The 23,011-nt window shown below is 36.1% G+C and overlaps 2 protein-coding genes across 4 annotated transcripts in view; one reads left to right on the plus strand and one right to left on the minus strand.

Moving 5' to 3' along the window:
* Positions 1-3,788: 3,788 nt before the first annotated feature.
* On the minus strand, positions 3,789-14,358 carry LOC135202922 (uncharacterized). The gene is made up of 6 exons (XM_064232383.1): positions 13,864-14,358; positions 10,658-10,921; positions 9,738-9,866; positions 5,959-6,078; positions 5,384-5,585; positions 3,789-4,574 (listed from the first exon to the last, which is right to left on the minus strand). Exons 1-6 carry the CDS (start codon positions 14,005-14,007, stop codon positions 4,345-4,347), a joined length of 1,089 nt encoding a protein of 362 aa, XP_064088453.1. The 5' UTR covers positions 14,008-14,358; the 3' UTR covers positions 3,789-4,344.
* A 138-nt stretch (positions 14,359-14,496) lies between these two features.
* The window catches only part of LOC135202921 (TBC1 domain family member 15-like), a 114,269-nt gene continuing 105,754 nt past the window's right edge, over positions 14,497-23,011 (plus strand). Inside the window, exon 1 of one of the 3 annotated variants that reach the window (XM_064232381.1) lies at positions 14,497-14,544. In XM_064232381.1, the coding sequence (XP_064088451.1) occupies positions 14,512-14,544 (33 nt within the window). In that variant the 5' untranslated portion in view covers positions 14,497-14,511. Of the gene's footprint in view, positions 14,545-18,115; positions 18,222-23,011 lie in introns of those variants that run through there. The other 2 variants (XM_064232382.1, XM_064232380.1) reach the window with 2 other exon arrangements.

Genomic DNA, 23,011 nt, shown 5'->3' on the forward strand with positions numbered 1-23,011 from the left:
ATCGTAATCGGCTTAATGATCTTTTTTAAAAACATATTTTTTCGTAAAGTGAATGTATGGTCCTGTTTAGTTGTCCTTCCCTATACAAGCCAGTTTCATTCGTATACTTTGTCGCCAACGTTTACAATCAAACTCGCCGATAGTAATACCAGCTATTGAACTCTTCACTTTGGATGAATAATTTGTATGTCTTGAACTGCATTGCTTTTAGATAGGCATTTGTATCAACAAATCATCTTTCTAATACATCATTCTGAAGTTCCATGCCTCAAAATATAAACGGACTTTTAAATACTCTTTTAAAAATCTATTCCTTTTTCAATGTGTTTGAGACTTCGATTACAGTTAAAGTTTTTGGGCAAAAAAGCTAGTATAAGTTTGCTAATGTTGGAGCACATGAGTTAAACCGTATGCAGTACTATTATATTTACCCACTAGCATGAACGCCCACAAACACACCATAATGGCATTTATAAAGCAATAAAAAAAACTGTAAAAAAAAATTCCAGCAATTCATAAATTTACGTAATATGTTATAAGTAGTAAATATTGTCTTCCTTTTCAAACAAATGGCATTATTGCTCCTCATTACTTTCTGTAAAACTAGATATACATCAGTAACGTAAAAGAGATTGCGTTCAATCACACTGAAGTCCCAAAGTGTCATGTGGATAACAGCAACACACAGCTAAGAGAAAAGTCCCATACTTACCCAGGGACACACACACACACACATACACACACACTCATCACTAAAGAAATAAAAATGAAACTATTTCATTGTGCAGTCAGCATTTGACTCATATGGAAGGTTTGTTGCGGGACCACTGGTGTATCTCAAAATTACATAGATTTATAACCCTTGCATAAAGTAACGTAATACACTATGTCATTCAGTACAGTGTATAGTGTATGTATGTATATATGGTGAATTTAATCAAGTGGGCCTAACAGGTGTTTTTAAACACTGCATTACTTTTGATAATCATCGTTCAAGTTGAGTTCTTAGGCGTCATACAACAGTTACTGGATGCCAGCGTCTCCTGAATTGAAGAAACCTGTTTTTTTTTAACTAGTTGAATTGAACATGAAAAAAAAATACATCATAAGATGATGAACGTATCGTTGAAATTGCATTATGGCCAGCAAAATGGGAAAAGTGATTCGTGCCACTTATAACAGATCCAAAAATGGTGAAAAGACAGAGATGAGTTACGATTTCTAGATGTCTTCTGTGATTATTATATCGAGAAAGCTCTGCCGTAGCTGTTCTGGTGAAATGCCCTTTAGTAGTGAATTAATAAAATGAATGTAAAATGAAATATCTGAGTTGAGGACAGAAACTTAGCTGGGAAATAAAGGCCCAGTTGAGCACGAAAGCGGCAGGGGGACCGTTGGTGACTCAGCAGATGTACCCCAAACCCCAGTGAGTACATTGACCCAAATAAATTAAGACTATTATCTTGATGTGAGCCTTTCTAAGGGCGTTCAATTAAAGTTCCTCTGCGGGCCCTTATTAACATTCTGGTGAGAGCTCTCTGTCGTATATATTACTGTATTAACCCCCATCGTCTGCTATCAAACAAATAAAGTGCATCCTGATGGTTGTGACGGGGTATAGCTGTCTCTCGAACAATGTTTTCTGTCTTTGTCCGTTCGTCTGTCTTAATTTCATCTTCTCTTTCTAGTTTTATTTTCTTCATAAACTTTGACTAAATAAAGTACTTTAGCAGAGTTTGTTAGGAAGCACTTCTAAAGTTTTAAACGTCTTCAATCTTTATCAGTGATTTTATTCACGTACTACGCACTATCGCTGAAAAGTCATATGACGCTTGATCGAGTAAGTCGGAGAGAGAAGAGAACGACAAACGCAGTGAGTTGAACCAAACAACAAAATGAAGTCTTAGGCCGGAAAAGGAAGTTTAAGAGAAGCGAGCACAATGTCTAAGATATATGGTACGAGTCGTATGACTCGTCATCAAGCTGTCAAGATAAAAAAAACGACTTCCATAATGTTTGGGAAATGTTAAGGTTTGTCTCAAGTCATCTGACCCAAGACACTCTTCGAAAGTTGGTTTTAATAAAGCCTTCAGATCTGCAACCCCAAGGTTGTTCAAGAAGCTCCCACTATTATTATTATTTCAGTAGATGAAACCAATTTACATAGAAAAAACACACATGGACCATTGACCCGAAATTCAAACTTCCAAAGAATGTTGCTTTCAACATTCCAGCAATTGTTGTGTTGCTTTTTTTCTTTGGGCCTAACCCTTGCTAGGGAAAAGTGCTCAATGCTGAAAGATAAATACACGAACACACACACATATATAATACTCATATGTCATTTATACGAGCTTTCTTTGTAAACTTATTTTTCTTTAGTCTGCTTAAAGAGGACAAGAAGTGGAAAGGCTTTGCGGTTTTTCATTTATATATTCGTCGCGTTTCATATTTTCGTGTTCAGGTTTATATATTGTTCTAGAATATATATATATATATATATATATATATAATTATATATATATATATTAATATAACAATAGTATATATATACATACATAATACATATATATATATATATATTAATATATTGAATAACTTGATCACGAAGTATATAAAACGATTGGATGCTATGTATAAATAAAGGTTGTTTGCACGAAGGAAAAAATTAAAAGCGAGATAGCCAGTACTTTCGGTCCGAACAGGACCAGAAGTACTTGCTTCTCGGCTTTTTCATTTTTTCCTTTCGTGGCTAAAGAAACCTTATATATAAATATTATATATATATATTATTATATATATATATATATTATATATATTTCTATATATATACATACTACATCAATTATATATCTATATATAGACTATATAATATACATCACATACATACATACATATATATATATTATATAGTATATATATCTATATATAATATTATATATATATATATATACATATTGTAATCTAACAATTGTATATATACCATACATTAATAATACATAATATAATATATATATTATATATATATATATTTATAATAATTAACTATATATATGAATGAAACTTGGATCACGAAGGATTAAAAGCAAAGTTGATGCTATGTATAAATTAAAGGTTTTTTTGCCACGAAGGAAAAAAATTAAAAAGCGAGATAGCCAAGTAACTTCGGAGTCCGAACAGGGAACCGAACGTACTGGGATATCTCGCTTTTTTCATTTTTTTCCCTTCTTGGGGCAAGAAACCTTTATATCTTATAGTATAGTATATATAATATAGTATAATATATTGTATAATCTATATATAAATCTATATACATACTATATATACTCAAATAAATACTATATCTATACATTTATATTATATATATAATAAAAATTAAATTACTTATAAAAATAAGTATATATGTGAATAACTTGATCACGAAGTATATGAAACATGATGCTATTGTATAAACATAAAGGTTTTTTGCCACGAAGGAAAAAATTAATTAAAAAGCGAGATAGCCAAGTTACTTTTCGGTTCCGAACAGGAACGAACGTACTTGGCTGATCTCGCTTTTTTTCATTTTTTTTCCCTTCGTGGCAAGAAAAACCTTTATATATATAGTATATATAGATATATATAATATATATATATATATATATATGTGTGTGTGTGTGTGTGTGTGTGTGTGTGTGTGTGTGTGTGTCACCTCACAAACAGTTTTTTTCTTATTTTCTCGCTCATAAGTAAAGACAAGATTCCCACGACGAATTGGTATTGTAAGAAAACACGCAAATGGCGAAGAGTTGTATTATGTAATTCAGTCATGAGAAATGTTAATTAGACAAGTTGATTTCTAAAAGGTAAATAAATGAATAAATAAACTAACTAAGCAGTAAAGAAATAAATAAACAAACAAATGAATAAGTCAGTCAAAGGAACGCCGAAGTCTATACAATCGAGTTTTCTGTACAGCGCATATTTAGGGTCACAGAAAATAGACCTACCTTTAGGTGGGTCTCTTTATGAAGCTGTATGAGCCGCGGCCCATGCAACTCTCAGCCGGCCGTGGTACGGCCTGTGTTGTTGCGTTGCTAGATACACGACTATGGTAACTTTAACCTTACATTAACTTAAAAGCTACTGGGGCTAGAGGGCTGCAATTTGATATTTTTGATGATCGGACGGTGGATGATCAACATGCCAATTTGCAGCCCTCTAACGTCAGTGGTTTTTTTAAGATCTGAGGGCGGACAGAAAAAAAAGAAGTGCGGACGGACAGACAAAGTAGGCACAATTGCTTCCTTTTCAGAACACTAAAACGGAGTCATTTTGATCGAGAAATTGAACGATAGCCTCCATTCACGTCGACTCCTTTTTGACAAAGATGTAATCCCCGATGAAATCTTTATCGATATTGTAATCGTAAAGAGAATATCCTCTTTGCTCGACGCTGTCGACAAAGATTTCGTCCGGTTCTTTAGACGACCCGTAGTGCTCCAGGATCAGGGTCCTGATGTCCACGGCGTCCCAGGGAATTGTGTTCAGGATCTGTTCCTCGGCTCCTTCCACGTCCAGGGAGAGAGGTCGACCTGTATGAAAGAAATGTAGGTATTTAAGGACGAGGTCTGAAATATGCCGAGTGGAGGAGGACACCACCGAACATTTATTAATGTGTAAATAAAAAAAACAGATCAGGACATTGATTTAGGGACACTTATATCCCCTGACAGAAAACTGGGAGAATATATAAGGATAGCCCTTAAATTTAAGAATGTTCTTAACCTGGAAAGCGATGGATGTCAAAACTAAGTAACTAGAACGGCTCTGCCTCAGTTATAAAGAAGAAAAAATTAAAGGGAGCTGGGTTAAAAGTAAAGTAGAAATATTGTGTTCTATAATTTAGAAATATCTGTAATTTTTCGGGGTTAGTTTTGTTGCAAAAAAGGGAGAATAGAGATGAATAAAAATAAAAATTTTGAAGTAACATAATGTTAAACTAAATTCATAATGAATAAAGTAAACAATAATAGCTTTGCACCTCATAAACAGTGTAGAGTGCCTGCAACTGTGTTTGTGGAGTGAGCGCCCAGGAACCAGGAACTATACTATAAATCACCTTCGACAGAAGTATCCAAACAGAAATTCCATTTAGTTATGGTCAAGTATGGTAACACTGCATCCCGGGCTTTAAATAGTTACGCTATGTGTAAGTTTTAGGTAAATAAAAGGATATCTGGGTATACATTTGCAACTGAAAAGTGTTTTAATAATTTACTGTATGCGAATTACATCGTTAATATTCGAAATATGATATTATTTAAAGCGCGGGACGCAGTGTTACCATGCGCAAACACCACAGGCGGATGGACAGATGGAAAAAAACGCGTATAATTGATACTAACCCTCGTAAGATTCAGAGCTTTCCAGTACGTTAAGAAAGGGAAGCACTGGACGACCGCGTAGGTGCTGAGATGCGTCTTTGCCTGATACTTCTGGGCCGTTCGGGCTCCCTCCTGCAGGAAACTGCCGCCTCGAATGACCCACATCGCCTGTGACGTCGCTGCCTGTTCCCTGGTGTCCACCATCTCCAGAACCATCTCCTGGAGAAGTTTAGTTCATTAGTTGTCTCAGTTGCGACGTCTACAAGTCTCGCCTTTGCAAAGGCACCTCAAATGGATTTCTAGGATGGGTTCTTTTTCATATTTCCTCTCTTCTTCTACAACAGAGATTGTTCCTCTTTGTTTTATCGCTATTAATAATTAAGTTAGTGACTGAAAATACTAGTTAATGGACAAATTTAAGTGTTTAAACATAAAGATACAGAAACGATAAATGGCAAAGTACATCCTGGGGCTCTGAAGAAGGACACGTATATGTACCAGAAATCTTCCACAGATAAGGTATAGCTTCCCAGCGGGATTAATTTTTGTTTCAAACTTTTAAAGACACAAGCAAACCTGCTTTCTACTTTACCTTTGGGTAGGGTGTTAGGGCAAAACAAGTGTTGGAGGACCAGCAGTGGCGGTTCTTCTTCAGCAATTCGTTGTAAGAACTGGGGTTGGGTTCAATCAGTAACCCAGTCCAGCCATATTCCTGAAATGCAGTGATTCTGAATTAAGATGCTTATTATAAATAAGTCTCATGTACTGCAGTTCTTTTCGTCAAAAACTTCTCCCTAGCAGTTAGTAGCATGGTTGACTTTGGGCAAAGACTATTCCAATAACAGTCACACGAAAGAGAGGTTTTCGCCTATAGCGTGAAGAGCAGGTGGGAGTTACAGCCTCGTCCCTTGTTTCAGAAACTCATAACTGGACGGGTTTCACTTTCTGCAACCACCTCTTTACCACAGCAAAATGGTTGTTAGAAGGGCAAGTCTGACAACATAGAAAATATAAGAATTTTCAGTGAAATTTTAACAATTTGAGTAGCAAATTTCAGTGAGCTGAATTGAATATAGGATTTAGGCCAGAAGTTCTAAAGGTGTAACAGGAGGAAAACCTCAAAGCAGTTTCACTATGAATCAATTGTTAGAAGAGAGTGGAAAGTAAGATGGAAGAAAGAGAATATGAAAGGAGGTACAGTAAAATGAACGAAAGGGGTTGCAGCTAGGGGCCTAAGGAAGACACGCTGCAAAGAACCTTAAGTAATACCTACAGTGCAACGCCTGAGGCTCACTGACGGCACTAACCCCTTATGGAGCAAAATTCAATGAGCAGGAATGTTAGTTTATTGGGTCAAATATTAACGAATCACCACTGTTGAAATCACACATTTTGAACGTCAAAAGAAAAGGTTCGGCTCTCTCTCTCTCTCTCTCTCTCTCTCTCTCTCTCCTCTCTCTCTCTCTCTCTCAGGATAACCATTGCTTCTGTCTGCACAGGTACTTATCGTATACCATGCATTAACCATATTCATGTCCATTATGTTCATAAAAACCCGCAAATCCCCTTAAAACCAAATTAAATGTTAAGAAAATTAGACGGAGAGAGAGAGAGAGAGAGAGAGAGAGAGAGAGAGAGAGAGAGAGAGAGAGAGAGAGAGAGAGAGGATAAGTATGTAAAGAAAGGAAATGAGAGAGAGTCTGAAAGGTGATAAGTATGTAAGGAAGTATATACATATATATATATATATATATATATATATTATATATATATATATATATATATATATATATATATATATATATATATATATATATATATATATATATATATATATATATATAATATATAGATATATATAGAGAGAGAGAGAGAGAGAGAGAGAGAGAGAGAGAGAGAGAGAGAGAGAGAGAGAGAGAGAGAGAGAGAGGCTCAGTTAGATAAATATATAGGAGCTTCAGAAGGTGTCCATGATACAAACAGTAAAAGGAATCTAGTTTATTTTCAACGAAACGTTTCGCACATGAAACTTCTGTGCATCATCAGTCTGTAAAAGAGCAAAGAGACATAAATAACATTCAATGATAAAAACAAAGGAACTCACAAATATTAAAATAGTCTTAAAAATTAAAAATCAAAGTAAAAACAAACAAAGGTAAAGAGAGAGAGAACAACCCAAACACCAACCGTCCATAATGTAGTGAGAAGATGGAATGATTGAAAAACCAGTTGACGAAGACGACGTCAACTATGCCAGGTATAGAGTTGCTGAGGAGGTATTGCTATTGAGTGAAGGAACAAGTTTCTTGATGTATAACGACTCGAGAGTAGCTAGATGGTCAGGATTTTTGACATAATCTATTATTTTGAATGGTTCTTTTTGGATTTCAATTTTACAATTGGAAGCGTGGTTCCTGATATTGGAAAATTCAGGTTGTTTTATTTTCTGACCAGTACGGAAGCTGAAACCCAGATGGCTACAATATCTGACCCTCAGCAGCCTCCGAGTCGATCCAGCGTAAGAGCCCGGACATCCAGGGCAAATAAATTTATATATGACGTTGGACCTCATGATTGGACGAGAATTTGAAATCAGGCATATATGGGATAGTTGCATAAAATAGTTTCTTAGGAACATCAATATTAGGCAATGGTGGATGAAAGAATTTGGCAAGTATTTGATTGATCATTCTTAGAACTATTTCTTGTGGGAAAGAATTGGACTTGAAAAGGCTTAATAAAAACGTGATCTCATCATGAAAAATCTTCCAAGAAGATGAATATTTCAGGGCTCTATTGACTAATGTGTGGATTGTATTAAGTTTAAAAGATCGCTGACATGAGCTATAAAAATTATTAGTTAGTCCTGTAAAGGTATGTTTTCTGTAAACGGACGTGGCAAATTCAGAACTGTTCTTGTTATTTTCAAATCCAGGTAAGGTAAAATTCCCTCATTTTCGACTTCCATTGTAAAATTAATATTTGGGTGAATATTGTTAATGAAATCTAAAAACAAAGAACATTGCCAAGGGTGTGAAATAACGCAAAGGTATCATCAACGTACCTACGGTAAAGTGAAGGTTTGAAGTTGAGATCACACTGGTTTAAAAACTTGGATTCTAAGTCCGACATAAAAAATTGGCAAAAATTGGGCCTAGAGGAGATCCCATGGCAACTCCATCGACCTGCGAATAGAGTCGCTTATTAAATATGAACATCGAGTCTTGCACAGCAAGATCGAGTAATTGTTTAAAAATAGTTCGGTTAAAACCATGAAAGATTGTGTCATCACTAATAAAAATCTTGTTCAGTATAATATTAATCGTCTCATTAAGTGGAACGTTTGTGAAGAGAGATTCCACATCAAAACCGACCGTGTAATAGTCCCCATCTTGTCTAGTGATTATTTATTGAAATTCAAGCCCATTTTTCAAAGTAAACTCGCCATTGCTGTATTCAGAGAGAATTCCAGCCAAAAATTTAGAGATGGAAAAAGCATGATTGTTGTAGGCAGCCATAACTGGTCTTAAAGGCAGATCAGGTTTATGAATTTTCGGTTGTCCATAGAGTATGCTGAACGAGGAACCGGTAACAAAAAGCTGTTGATAGGTTGTTTCATTTATAATATTTTCATTTTTTATTTCCCCCAAGAATCTGTTAATTTTATCTTCCCGTTTAAAAACTTCTAAAAAAGTAGGTACTGTCAGACAAAATATTTTCCATTTTTTGTACATAGTAGTTCTTATTCATAATAACTACCCCCTTGCCTTTATCCGGTTTACAAATAATTGTATCTTCTCGTTCCTTCAATCTCAAGAGAATTTTCAAATCTGCAGGTCTAAAAAAAGGTGTCCAATTAGTTTTCAAATTGAGATAGGTTTTATGAGCCAAGTTAGAAATTTTCTGTTGTAGCTTACCAATGTTTTGGTTGAATTCAAGTTTGACCAGTCTTTGGAACATAATTTAAGACTATTTCAATATTTGTGAGTTCCTTTGTTTTTATCATTGAATGTTATTTATGTGTTTCTTTGCTCTTTTACAGACTGATGATGCACAGAAGTTTCATGTGTGAAACGTTTCGTTGAAAATAAACTAGATTCCTTTTACTGTTTGTATCATATGATGGTCACCTTCTGAAGCTCCTATATATATATATATATATATATATATATATATATATATATATTATATATATATATATATATATATATATATATATATAGAGAGAGAGAGAGAGAGAGAGAGAGAGAGAGAGAGAGAGAGAGAGCAGTAGCTAACGCTTAAAGATGTCATTTTTGCTGTTTTCTGAAACTGGACTCAGGCTGTAAAGAACAATCCCAGGTAAACAAGACATGCAAACGCAGCACTTACCTTCTCCAGGTGCAACGTGTTAGAAAGATACTGTCCGTCCAGGGCTCCTGCTTCAATGAAGAATCCAGGAGGGCTGTCCTTGAAAAGCTCGAGTATTGCCTTATGCAGAAATCTCCACGAATCCATGCTCTGGAAAAGGTAATACTATGATGACTCCGTGTCTTGGAAAACGAAGATCTCAGCAGTTCCATGACTCCACGTTGCAGAAAACAAGTAATTTAATGACGTTTTGGAAAAAAAAAATTCAAAGGATTCTAATCGCTGGAAAACAGACGCCTCCAAAACTCTATTGATGACTCCAGCACATAAATAGAAAACAAATAATGTCTATGAATTCATATTTTGGAAACAGATCTGCTTGGGCCCCATGTTCTAATGTAGGGGAGTGTCCTTGTGCATAGATTATCTCGAAAAGTGAGGGTGTCCTATCACCTACAATTCCAGTTAGGTAAAAGGTAGATTGTTGTCTTGAACTTAGTAATAGGAGCTTTGCTAGTAATAGGAGCTTTGCTATAAGAGGGAAAGGAGCTTTTAATAAATAGGCATGAAACCGCAAGAATGACATCTTTAAGCATTGGCTAATGCTCTCTCTCTCTCTCTATTCCCTTACATACTTATTGCCTTTCAAACTCTCTCTCTCTCATTTCCTTTCCTTACAAACTTATTCTCTCTCTCTCTCTCTCCTTACATACTTATCACCTTCAGACTCACTCTCACTCTCATTTCCTTTCCTTACATATCCTTACATACTTAAAATCTCTCTCTCTCTCTCTCTCTCTCTCTCTCTCTTTCTTTTCTTACATACTTATTACCTTTCAGATTCTCTCTCTCTCTCTCTCCGTCTTATTTCCTTAACATTTCATTCGCCATCTCTCAGCTGGTTTCACCCTCCATTTTCCCTTCGTCCGCTCCTTCCTCACCTCGTATCGCAGCCTATTCTGGTAGGCGTCGAGGTTGTAAGGTCTGGAGCCAGGAGCTTGGAGATGGCGGTCTCGAAGAAACTGGACGACTCGCGGATCGTCGGCCTCCAGAGGCCCTTTGAGCCTCGATTCCCAGGCTCCGGAAGACGCTCCCGAGTGTCCTTCTGCCTCGTCGCTGTGGCTTGGCCCGACTCCCACGTGTATGTGCCTAGGTCCGTCATTTCGCACGTGTATGAGGCCTCCACGGCCCGTGTACAAAGCGATCTGAGAGGTTGAAAGGGATTCCATTAAATCTTAAAGGGGTTAGAAAGGACTCATTCTCCACACTCCAGCCTGCTTCTCTATACTCTCTTTTTTTTCATCTGTCCATCCGCCAATGGTGTTTGTGTATGGTAACACTGCGTCCCGGTAAATAGTTACGCTGTGTGTAAGTGTTAGGTTAAATAAAAGGATATCTGGGTGTACATTTGCAACTGAAAAGTGTTTTAATAATTTACTGTATGCGAATTAGACCGTTAATATTCGAAATAGGATATTATTATAATTGTTGAATGTGAGCTGAATGTAACTATCTAAAGCCCGGGACGCAGTGTTACCATGCGAAAACACCACAGGCGGATGGACAGATGGAAAAAAACAGAGTATAGTTGCAGTTAAGAGGTTCCTTGATTATTCCAACTACTCAAGATAAATTTGAAAGGGGTTCTTAAGGAAGGACTAACTGTCCACACTCCAGAGAGATTTGAAATCTACCCCATAAGGAGGGTATAGTTCCGTCACTGCACCTTACGAGAGGCACTGTAGGCATTACTATAGTAGATTCACATCAACCATGCATTTGATGTCTAGGCCAGTCATTTACGACGCTCCTGATTGGCTGTTGATAAGCCAATCACAAGGTTGGAAACTCTCAGTCTCTCGAGAGAGATCACATGGGTAGGATCTATGTTCCACCTCTCCTGAAAGACGTATCTGGATCCCGAGGTGGAACATACATCCTACCTATGTGAACTCTCTCGAGACTGAGAGTTTCCAGCCCTGTGATTGGCTTATCAACAGCCAATCAGGAGCGTCGTAAGGGACTGGCCTAGACATCAAATGCAAGATTGATGTGAATCTACCATAAAGGTTCTATGGTTAGTTTTTAAGATATGGCGTCCCACTTTTTTTTTTCCAGGGAAGGTCCAGGTACTCGGTTACACTTCGGGAATAGATGCTGCCCGGCGAAAGTGAGGTCGAGGTCATCTTTTTACGGTTCTGTTGGATAGTGGAAAATCTCCATCGGTTTCGTCTTAAAAGGGAACGAAATATTGCCTGTTTGAAATCACGACTGCCAGAAAAACTGATCGCTGTACTGAATGTTGGGTATCATTTACATAAGTTTGTAAGCAATGTATCCATAGATTCCTAATGTGAAACAATGGATTTGAGATGCGAAAAACCCGATGTTCAGACTTGCCGTGCAGCCCTCTCTTATATCACTAGAGTAGTTTTTGATGGTGCGGGTACATTGCTGGTGAAAATAATATTAGCTATCCTTGCAAATTCAGTTTTTAATTTGTTCAAACTTCCTGTCGTTTTGCAACTACCAACAACATTACTTATTTATTTATTTATTATTATTATAATAATTATTATTATTATTATTATTATTATTATTATTATTATTATTATTATTATTATTATTATCGAAACACACAACCCAGAAGACCTATAAACTTGTAAAGAAGGTGTTTATTGAACAAAATGATGTGACAAAGTAAGAAGAAGAAGAAGAGGAAGAACAAATACAACGACTGGCGGAAGCAGCAAACGATTATTACAGACAATAATGTATTCAACAAAGCAACGCTGTATGATTGTTTATTCCTCACTACACCGTCCTCCAGGCATGGCAAACACCTTTGATGCCTGCTGTCTTTGCTAAGAGCTCAGTAGATAAATGGTTACTCAGTTCCACGTCTATTCTGGCCGATACTGCTGGCTTCATTGAAAAATTTGTATAAACAGACGGACCATGTTATGGATCAAATTATTGGTTCTTTCGCTTAACAATTTGTTCTTTTCAGTGACCCTCTAGAATCACTTTTCAGGTTCTCTCTCTCTCTCCCTCTCTCTCTCTCACACACACACACAAACACACACGTATACATATACTCATGCGTCTACAGGTAATATTGAATATGACTTTGGTCATCTACCTTTATTGACGATCTAAACGCGTATGTATATCTGTACACACACACACACACACACACACACACACACACACATATATATATATATATATATATATATATATATATATATATATATACATATATATACATACATATCATATCATCCTTTTCTTTACACAGTCCAATGTTTTCTATTTAACGTGTCGTTGCACGGAGCTTATATGAGCCTTTTGTCACTCCATTTGACAGGATTACCAGAACCTCTGAGATGCACGAATATTGCATCCGACATTTGGCCATTCCGTACAGAATATTGTTGCTGGGTGATTCGCAGTGCTGGTGATTATCCAGTTTGTCATCACAGTCGACTATAATTAATTACCAAGTATACCTGATTAATTGTTGCAAGCACTTTTGCAAAAGAGACATGTTTTTTTTTCCAACCACCCTTTGTTAGTATTTTTTTTTCTTTTTTTTTATTGTCAAAGAAAGTTCTTGAGATGGTTTCGGTCAGTCCGCACTCTGCTTTTTCTGCCAGCCCTCAGGTCTTAAAATCTACTGAGACTAGAGGGCTGCAAATTGGTACGTTGATCATCCAGCCTTCAATCATCAAACATACCAAATTGCCAGCCTTCTAGCCTCTGTAGTTCTTATTTTATTTAAGGTTAAATTTAGCCTAGATCGTGCGTCTCCGCTATAGGTGCCAGCAACGCAGGGCACTACCGGGCCGTGGCTGAGAATTTCATACAGTATATGCTGTACAGAAAACTAGATTGCTTCGAAGAAACTTCGGCGCATATTTTACTTTTATATTAGTAGTGATCATCAGTGGTACATTTATTGCAATGAATGGCAATATTGGCTACACTTTCTCTCTCCGAAGCCATGTGAAAACGGTTATCTTTAGATTAGACGAATAACCTATACAAAACATAAGGCAGTCCAGCTTTCTCAATTTTCTCTGGAGGCATTCACTCTAGTGGATCAATACGATTTTATGGGAAATGACACGTAAAAGAGACTCACCACTAGCCAGATCGTCGTAAACACTGCCAGCTTCTTCAGATACGTTCTCTTCCTCCTGTTTAACGGCAGAGTGATAACTTCGTTGAATAAAGCCATAGTTACGCATCCTCCGAGATGAAAAATAGAACTCAGCTGATAGCACATTAATGAGGATATTCATCTGAGACCATGACGCCGAGCAGCTCCATAGGTGTTAAAGAGACAGAGAATCTCAGCAGGAAAAATCGAACAAAAACTCCCGTCCCTTTTTTGTGGCAGATGACTTAAGTTTTAGTTTTTTGTATATTTGGACGTCCCTGGACTCTGGAGAGAATTTAAGGCACTGTGAATCCTGCGCTACAGCTATGCGTCATTATATAATTTATATTCAAGATAAATACCATTTGCTCACATGTTTGTCGAACATGGTTCTATTAGACGGTTGCTCATACCTCATTCATTCACTTATTCCACTTCTTCACTTGCTTCTACACGGAAGAATGCGTGGCGCGTGCATGGGGAGAGGAAGAGAGTCTTAGTATACCTGACGTGGTATGTATCGCGGGCATATGAATATTGTCCGTTTTTCCTTGTGCGTTACACGCTATGGAATTTGTCCTGTTTTGTCACGGGGATTTTGTGATCTGAATAGTCTTCCTCTAGTAAGATATGAAAAAGGAATTAATTTTCGGCAGTACTGAGGTCAGTAGTTTAAAATTTGCTCAAATAACAATTATAGTTAGTAGGTATTAGGGACTAATGTCAAAATGTACTACCATTTCTTCTGTCCAATACGTTTGTTTAAAACAGTGATGAAAGAATAGATTTTGTTGTTTTTCGCAGTAGGCTATGTCTTTGAGCTGTTGAGCTCTGCGAGCTTTCTTCAGCATGCTTATCAAGAGAGCATTGCCAAGGAATACGCTTTAGGCTGCAATGGCGTAAAAAGCATTAATATTGTTCCCATGTAAACAATCTGTTACACCAAACATTCCCAGGGACGTTGCGTTGCTCAGCGAACGATACCAAGTCCCTCCATTCAAGCAATTTGTTCCAGATATCGTTTTTGCGCTTTCTGTTATTTTTATGTCTAATAAGATACGTCGTGGTAGCTATAAGGATGAAGAAGAAAAAGAATGAATAGATGTAAATGACGCAATACTTTCATAAGCTCGAGTTTAATGCCAGTTTTCATCGTTAAATAGCTACCTGGCACCTAATATAACGGCACCTTATGGAAGTGTGCGTTTGAATCAACGAGAATGGACGTGAATATAATAGCTTTCCGTCTGATGATTCGCCCTTGATGTTACGTACGTCAGCGTAACATTCAAGTGTTACTTTCATTTGCTTGTTTGCAATGAAAACCCTGTTCGTCAAATCTGCAAACGACAGTTTTTTTTTTACTTTTTTAGTTTTTGCCGAGTTGGTTTGATCAAGCCGGTCTTTATGTCAGCAATATAAAGCTTATCTAAGAATTGCTTAGAAATGACAGGCCAACACCTTCCCACGACATCCTTTATATATATATATATATATATATATATATATATATATATATATATATATATATAATAAGCGAATACCACAGGAAAAATGATAGTCAGAAATCCAAGCGCTTTCGTCTTTACTCAGACATTGTCAAGGAGCGAATGAAATACAATTGGAGAGAAAGGTCTCAGGTACACAACAAGATCAAGAATACCAGATGGTTAATTGTCAAAAAGGTAAAAATGAAAAGAGATAATCCAGGATTATCGGATATCACACGGTCACAAACCTAAACAGATTTGACCCTAACCAAAATTACAAGGTATCTTTACAGTCCAGAACATGTAAAAACTGAATATATTAATTTTGTTGCTTATATTTATCTACAACTTTTTTCATTGTGAAAGCATCAAGTTTAAATAAACCAAGACGTAATTAGAACATTTCTATTATTTGACTTGATGAAAGAAGATTCAATTATATTCCTTGTAACTGTGTCATTACATGGGATTAAGGCTCTTGCTTGACTCCAGTTAATAGGATGATCTAAATCTCTCATATGTACGAATAATGCATTCGATATTTGCCCAGTTCTCACAGAAAATTGGTGCTGTTCGAGACGTGAAAGAGATTTACCGGTCTGTCCGTAATAGACTTTATCACACTTTTTTTTTAATGCAGTCACGTGCATCTACTGTGATTTTTAAGCACACACACACACACACACACACACACACACACACACACACACACATATATATATATATATATATATATATATATATAAAAACTAATAAAAGGAGCCCATTAAAACGCCAAAATGTAGAAAGTAAACATTATATTTCAAAGACCAGCTGTCTCTCTCTTCAGGTATAGGTTATGGGCTCCTTTTATTAGATGGAATTCTGTTATAACAGTATATATGTTACAGTCATATAATATATATATATATATATATATATATATATATATATATTATATATAATAGCTATCAAGGGGACATCCAGGAAAAGGCAGCACGTTTCGCAATATATTGCATTTTCAATGCTGTATAGTTTACAAAATCACTTACAATCTTATACAAAAAGTGTAAAAAAATAAAATAACAATAAAAAATCACTAACTAATCTGAGTTTAAAAAAAGACCAAAACATAACAAACAGAAGAGGTTTAATAAAAGTTTATGGTAAGAATATCTGTGTGGAGGCTGCCTGGGTGTTTATGCAGATATATACTTTATATATACATACATACATATATTACAGAAGATGAAAACCACCGCTTGAATCACCCATTCGTTACATTAAACGACCGTGATATCTGGTTTAAACAAGTGTTTCCGTCGTTACCAAGTGGGAATCTAACCGCAAAACACCGCTAGATAAACTGCTTGACTCAGAGCTTCCCTTTGTTCACACGAAGAACAAAAGATCGGATGAGATAACTTGTTGGTTAAATGTGAATCATCAATAGTAAACCAGAGAAGGATGGCAACGTACATGTGAGCTCTTCGATTACGTACTAGAAGCAAGCATACCTGAAACCCAGGATATCTTTGTAGACTAATTCAACAGCAATTAATATTGTAATAATGATAATGCACAAAGGGGGAAATTCGCAACGCTTTCTGTGATTTGTTCTGATACATATTTCCACTTTCATTTCATAAATGATGATAAACAGTCTGCTATATATTTTTTCCTACTTTCCGCATGAAGTATTCTGTTCTTTGAAAGCTTGCTTAGTTAGTCGTGGTCTTTTATCAAGTACTACAGATATAGCGTAACAACTGGATGGTGGCTATTTGAAATATGAAGATATGAAGATTATTATCATAGTTATTAGTATCGTTACTGTACATCCCGTCAAGAGTATTGACAGTTTGTTAAAGTAACTTTGCAATTGCATCGAGCTCATGATATTTCAAGGACATTATGCTGTTCTACGTGTTCTTGTTTATGAGTTTGTAATAGTTAAATTGATGTTCATTACCCAGAGACCATCTGCATTACACAAAGAAAAATAAATATGCTTATACATTGACAGTTGCTTAATAAGATTCTAAATAGTTGTGATACCGGGATCTGAAACTGAATGAATTCTGTTTAACCCATGATGCTTATTTCAACGAATACGTTTTGCTAGGCGCTTGTTCATCGATTTGAAAAGCGCTCTCCCACATCAGAATTGCCATTAAATTTTGCTAAAATTAAAGTATATACTTATACCGGGGTGGGGAGAAAAGTAGAGTAGATTGAATGAAAAAAAAGATTGTTTTGTTTTAAATTATTTGACCATGACAGGAGCTCCGATAGCTTGTACACTGTAGAAAATCACAAGAAACTCGTCCCCTTAATCCAGCGAACGTTCACGTGATATCTACATCCTTGACAGAGTCATCACTACGAGGAAAAATAACCATCGCAGTAGTTTTACTCGCTAAATGTCGTCGTATTACGTCACCCAATCACATGCAATGTTGATATTTTTCTGTGTTATGATTGGACAATTTACCCTATACAACTATTCGTTCAGTTCATATCTCCAGAACAAGAGGGCCCGACGAGATTTTAGCTCGATGGCATTCGTTTACGTGATATTGACTTCGTAATCACGCTAACGACAGTTCATAGCTTACTTAATACAAAATATCCAAAATTATCTAATATTATGAGTATCAAGTATACACAATTATATTTTGTAGTTATATTTTAAATCATAATTTATCGTAAAATCTTTAAAATAAACCTCGTGGAATCCGAAGAAGACAATGATAAACGGACAAATTACGAAGCGCTTTTGCTTGTTCAGGGCAATGTTATGAACGAGCCTTCAATTCTATGTTAGTCATCATCACCTGTAGGACGTAAACAAAGATGGACGAAGAATTAGTAAGTGGAAGAATTATTGGTTTTAAGTAGCTTTTTGACGTTGAAAAGTTTACCACGACGTCCAGATGTTGCTGTTAGAGCATATTTAATCGACGGAGTAACTGAACGAAGCCGTTAATTTCGAGTGACGAGTGAAATTTGCCTTCGAAATCGCTGTCAGTCACAATGGAAGGTTCGTCATTGACATTGAGGGTCCGTTAGCGTTGGCTACCTAGGTACTTGATTTGGACGTCATGATAAATACTAAAGAAGCCTGTCGTTGCTTTGTTCGTTGTGATTTATTTCTTGCTCGTTTTTATTAGGCTCAGAGAAGAGAGCATTGGAGACTGCTTTGTTCCCATAGCTAGGCCGGGGCCAGTGAATGTCAGAAGTGCGTCGATTTTCAGGGAAAGAAAGTGCAATTAAAAGTCTTCATGTAAACTGTAGGTGTTTAAATGAGTTCGGGAACGTCTTATGTGCCATTTTGAACGTGTTTGTCTAGTCTTAGTGAAAAAAAGCATAGGGAAACCATAAAATGGTAAGAGGGTACCCATAGCTTTGGGAAACCAGGATTTTTGGGTGGGGCAAATTGACCTCAAATGTAGGGTAAACAATCACGGACGATCCACCATCATCACGCTGGTCGGGTCTTATTCACTTGATATTTAGTAATTAGTGAAAAAAAATACAATCAACTCTAAGCATACCATTCAAAAGATTGAAGTTTTCGTCAACATAATCTGATATATGAAAGCCCCATACGAACTAGAATAAGCATGTGACGCTCCTCGTAAAATATGTTTTCATGGCAGTTTTGAAATCTAGTATGGCGGCAATCGTAAGGCTGGCCGGTCTAGCCATGGACAATCCACCATCTTTCCCAGCCTTCCCAGCACTCATTTGAACAATGTTAGCGTATAGGTAGTTAGGTATAGGGTAAACAACCGCATGGACTGGCTCAACTCACTGACGGTCACGGCATGCTACCCTCCAAAAAAGTACTTGGGTATAATGCGTCCCGACACCGGAGATGGGCTTCAGTCGCAACTTGTTGTTGGTGAGAGACGGCGCTAAAGACCTCTACTCTTCTTTCGAAGTATTTTCTCCAAAGTTAGAAATTAAGGCCAAATTTAAAGCATTAAACAGAGGGTAGTGAAAAGGGTGGCCAACGCAGTGTAAATCTCACCAAAACGCTTTCGAAATTTTTACTTATGCTTAAATATCTTGGAAGATTGACGCCATCTTGATGTTTGTGGAGTCGCTTGTGTCAACAAACTTCCCATTTCCCGTGATAAATCCGCACGCCACTTGTACCCATAGATGCTGGGGCACTTTCATCACAACAATCGGAATACGGTCACTGGCCAGGACGTTTTTAAGTAAACAACTGTTTTGGTAGAAGACGACGACGAAGCGTGCACTAGATAATTATTTAAATAAATAGTAAAACATCAATATTTTACATATTTATGATGATTAATTTGAAAATATTTGTTATTGAAAAAGTAACTCTATTCGACTCAAATTTAAGTAATTATTTTTCGGAATTAGAACGTTCTTTTAAGTCCTGTATTATGACGTCACGACATCTTGACTTTCGCACCTATTGTAGATAAATTGCTATACAACTTTTTTGCAGAACAGTTTACCAGTTATTCATGCAGATTGTTATCAGCTATTCATGTAATTTTTATAATCGTAATGCGCATATATATTTATTATTTACTTTTTGGATATATGAAGATGTTTTACTGCCGGATTACCGCTGTAGTGTGATGCAATCGCTTTCGCTCCCTGGGCGTCTGTCTGTTTTCGCGCCATAAGAAATTAATGGGGCCGAATTTGCAATGACCAGAAAGTTGTTAAAAGAGGAAAGTTAGCATTGAGGGGCATATGTTTTGATTGAGAAAAATATAAATTTATACAATAGCTAGCTTGTAAAAAATACTTGATTACAAAAAACTTGATTGACAACTAAGCAGCATACCTACTATGGGTTTCAGAGACAGTGCAAGCATGTTTTTTGGCAATATTTCTGTAACGAACACTCGTATCAGAATGAGATTTTGCTATAGTGCATTACACCCAGTGCCGTAATTTATAAGGGTATCATGAATCGCTAATCGTAAAGAATAACGACACTTGTCCTTGTACCAAGAGACAAAAACTTCATTATCCAGAAATGGATACGAACACACGTAAAAAGCTCCACCTACCCTCACCCCCCGTTCCACCGCCACCCCTGTCCTCTTCCTTCCTTCCTTCGCCATCCTTTCTCTCACTCTCTCTCTGTTGCCAATTGGTATGTGTTCACCCTCCAAACTGGGTGTAAGACTTACACAAAATGTGGAAATTGTTGAAATTAGCCTATGTATTGAAAGTATATATACATAAATATAAAAGCAATTTTATCATTATTGCATTACTATGACAACTAGAATTCATGGAAAACAGTTATAAAAAAAAATAATGATAAACGTATGTGTGAAGCTCCAAACAATGTGGCAGCGAGATTTTGGCCATTCTTAGCATGTAAAAAACATTAAAGGTTACATTTATTTCTGACATACAGTTATTAAAAAAAATCAAAATACTAATATAGACTTGAATCAATGAAAAGTGCTAGCAAAAAAAAAAAATTATAATCCACTTATCAGTAGTCTGTTACGCTATGGTTTTCGGCAGCCAGATGTACGACAAGGTTAGAAATATTGGATTGTATCTACTTCAGAAATATCTGTAATTTTTTGGGGTAATTTGGTTGCAAAAAGGGGGTAATAGACATGAATTAAATAAATATTTTGAAATAGCAAACTAAAGTTGAACTAAATAATGAGTAAAGTAAACAATTAAGGGAATAAAACTTTGCAGCGTCGTCGTCTGCTGCTCGTAACTGTGTTTGTGGAGTGAGCGCTTAGGAACCAGGAACAGCAACGTGGTTCAAGTGCAATGTGGAGTGAATTAAGACCAAAATATGTTTAATAATCAAATAAGCACTGTGGAGTTTCAGTTGTGATGGCAGTAAGGATAAAACCACCGATTACAAGGTAAAAATGAATTCGGTTCAAACCATGACCCCGGGAATAACAAGTTTCATACTTTCACTAATATAGGCAACAAAATGTTGTTTTATTGTGCTGATTACAACTGCAATCTTGAGTAAGATCAATAAACATTACATATATACACTAACATTGTTCAAATGAGTGCTGGGAAGGCTGGGAAAGATGGTGTCCATCCGTGACTAGACCTGTCTAGCCACACGATAGCCAGTTACGAGCGGCAGACGACAACACTGATTATGGGTGCAAAGCTTTATTCCCTTAATTGTTTACTTTACTCATTATTTAGTTCAACTTTACTTCAAAATGTTTATTTAATTCATGTCTATTATCCCTTTTTTGCAACCAAACTAACCCCGAAAAATTACAAATATTTCGGATGTATACATGCAGACGACACGAGGAAAAATGACTCATTGTTGCCAATCTAGTGGAGCGTCACACATACGCCGATGCATTTACAAACTGTTTCCATGAATTCTAGTTGTCATATTAACCCTTAAACGCCGAAGCGGTAAAAAAAAAAATGTCTCCCGTGTGCCGGAGACGTTTCAGAGTGAGCGCGGGAGCGGAAAAAATATTTTTTTCAAAAAATCATAGCTCGCTTAGTTTTGAAGATTAAGAGTTCATTTTTGGCTCCTTTTTTGTCATTGCCTGAAGTTTAGTATGCAACCATCAGAAAGACAAAAAATTATCATTATCATATATAAATAATGCGATATATGATAGCGCAAAAACGAAATTTCATATATAATTGTATTCAATTCGCACTGTGCGCAAAACGGTTAAAGGTAACAAGTTACATTTTTTTTTTGTAATGTACACTAAATTGCAATCATTTTGGTATATAACAAATTGTAAAACGATAAAAGCAACACAGAGAAAATATTATCACAAAATAATGCATGAATTCGTAACGCGCGGACGTAAACACATATTTTTTTCAAAAATTCACCATAAATCTAAATATTGTCCTAGAGACTTCCAATTCCTTTCAAAATGAAGACAAATGATTGAATATTACTATACTGTAAGAATATTAGCTTACAAATGCAGTTTTCGACTATATCTGACGAGTTAAAGTTGACCGAATGTCGAATTTTTTTTATATATATTTTTTTATATGCAATTATTTCGGAAATAAGAAAAGCTACAACTTTCAAATATTTTTCGTTTTATTCTACATGAAATTGCGCACATTTTCATATATAAAACTCTATGAAATGCCTAATATGAAATGGAGCAAATATTCCGAGAATGGGACTTACACATTTCGGAGATTTTTGGCGGAGAATCCGCGCGCGGAGGGAAGGAAAGTTTTTTTTAAAAATTCACCATAAATCTAAATATTGTCCTAGAGACTTCGAATTTGTTTCACGATGAAGATAAATGACTGAATATTACTAGACTGTAAGAGTTTTATCTTACAATTGCGTTTTTCGACCATTTCAGTAGAGTCAAATTTGACCGAACGTGGTTTTTTTCTATTTATCGTTGATTTATATGCAAATGTTTCGAAAATGAGAAAAGCTACAACCTTCAACTATTTTTTGTTGTATTATACATGAAATTGCGCACATTTTCATATATAAAACATTATGTAACGGCTAATTTAAAATGGTGCAAACATTACCACAATCGCACGTATGATTTTTTCGGAAGAGTTACCGCGCGGACGTAAAGAAAATGTTATTTTTTTCATAAATTCACCATAAATTGAAATATTGTGCTAGAGACTACCAATTTGTT

The sequence above is a fragment of the Macrobrachium nipponense genome, chromosome 33 (genome assembly GCF_015104395.2).
Source record: "Macrobrachium nipponense isolate FS-2020 chromosome 33, ASM1510439v2, whole genome shotgun sequence".
Lineage (NCBI taxonomy): Eukaryota > Metazoa > Arthropoda > Malacostraca > Decapoda > Palaemonidae > Macrobrachium > Macrobrachium nipponense.

What these genes read in the sequence shown, in the direction of transcription:
- LOC135202922 (XM_064232383.1), bottom strand. Translation starts at nt 14,007, where the DNA reads ATGTGCTATCAGCTGAGTTCTATTTTTCATCTCGGAGGATGCGTAACT. An exon ending in ACACGTTGCACCTGGAGAAG is followed by an intron (nt 6,079 to 9,737) that starts GTAAGTGCTGCG and finishes ACTGCATTTCAG; the next exon opens with GAATATGGCTGGACTGGGTT. An exon ending in TCTGAATCTTACGAGGGTTA is followed by an intron (nt 4,575 to 5,383) that starts GTATCAATTATA and finishes TCTTTCATACAG; the next exon opens with GTCGACCTCTCTCCCTGGAC.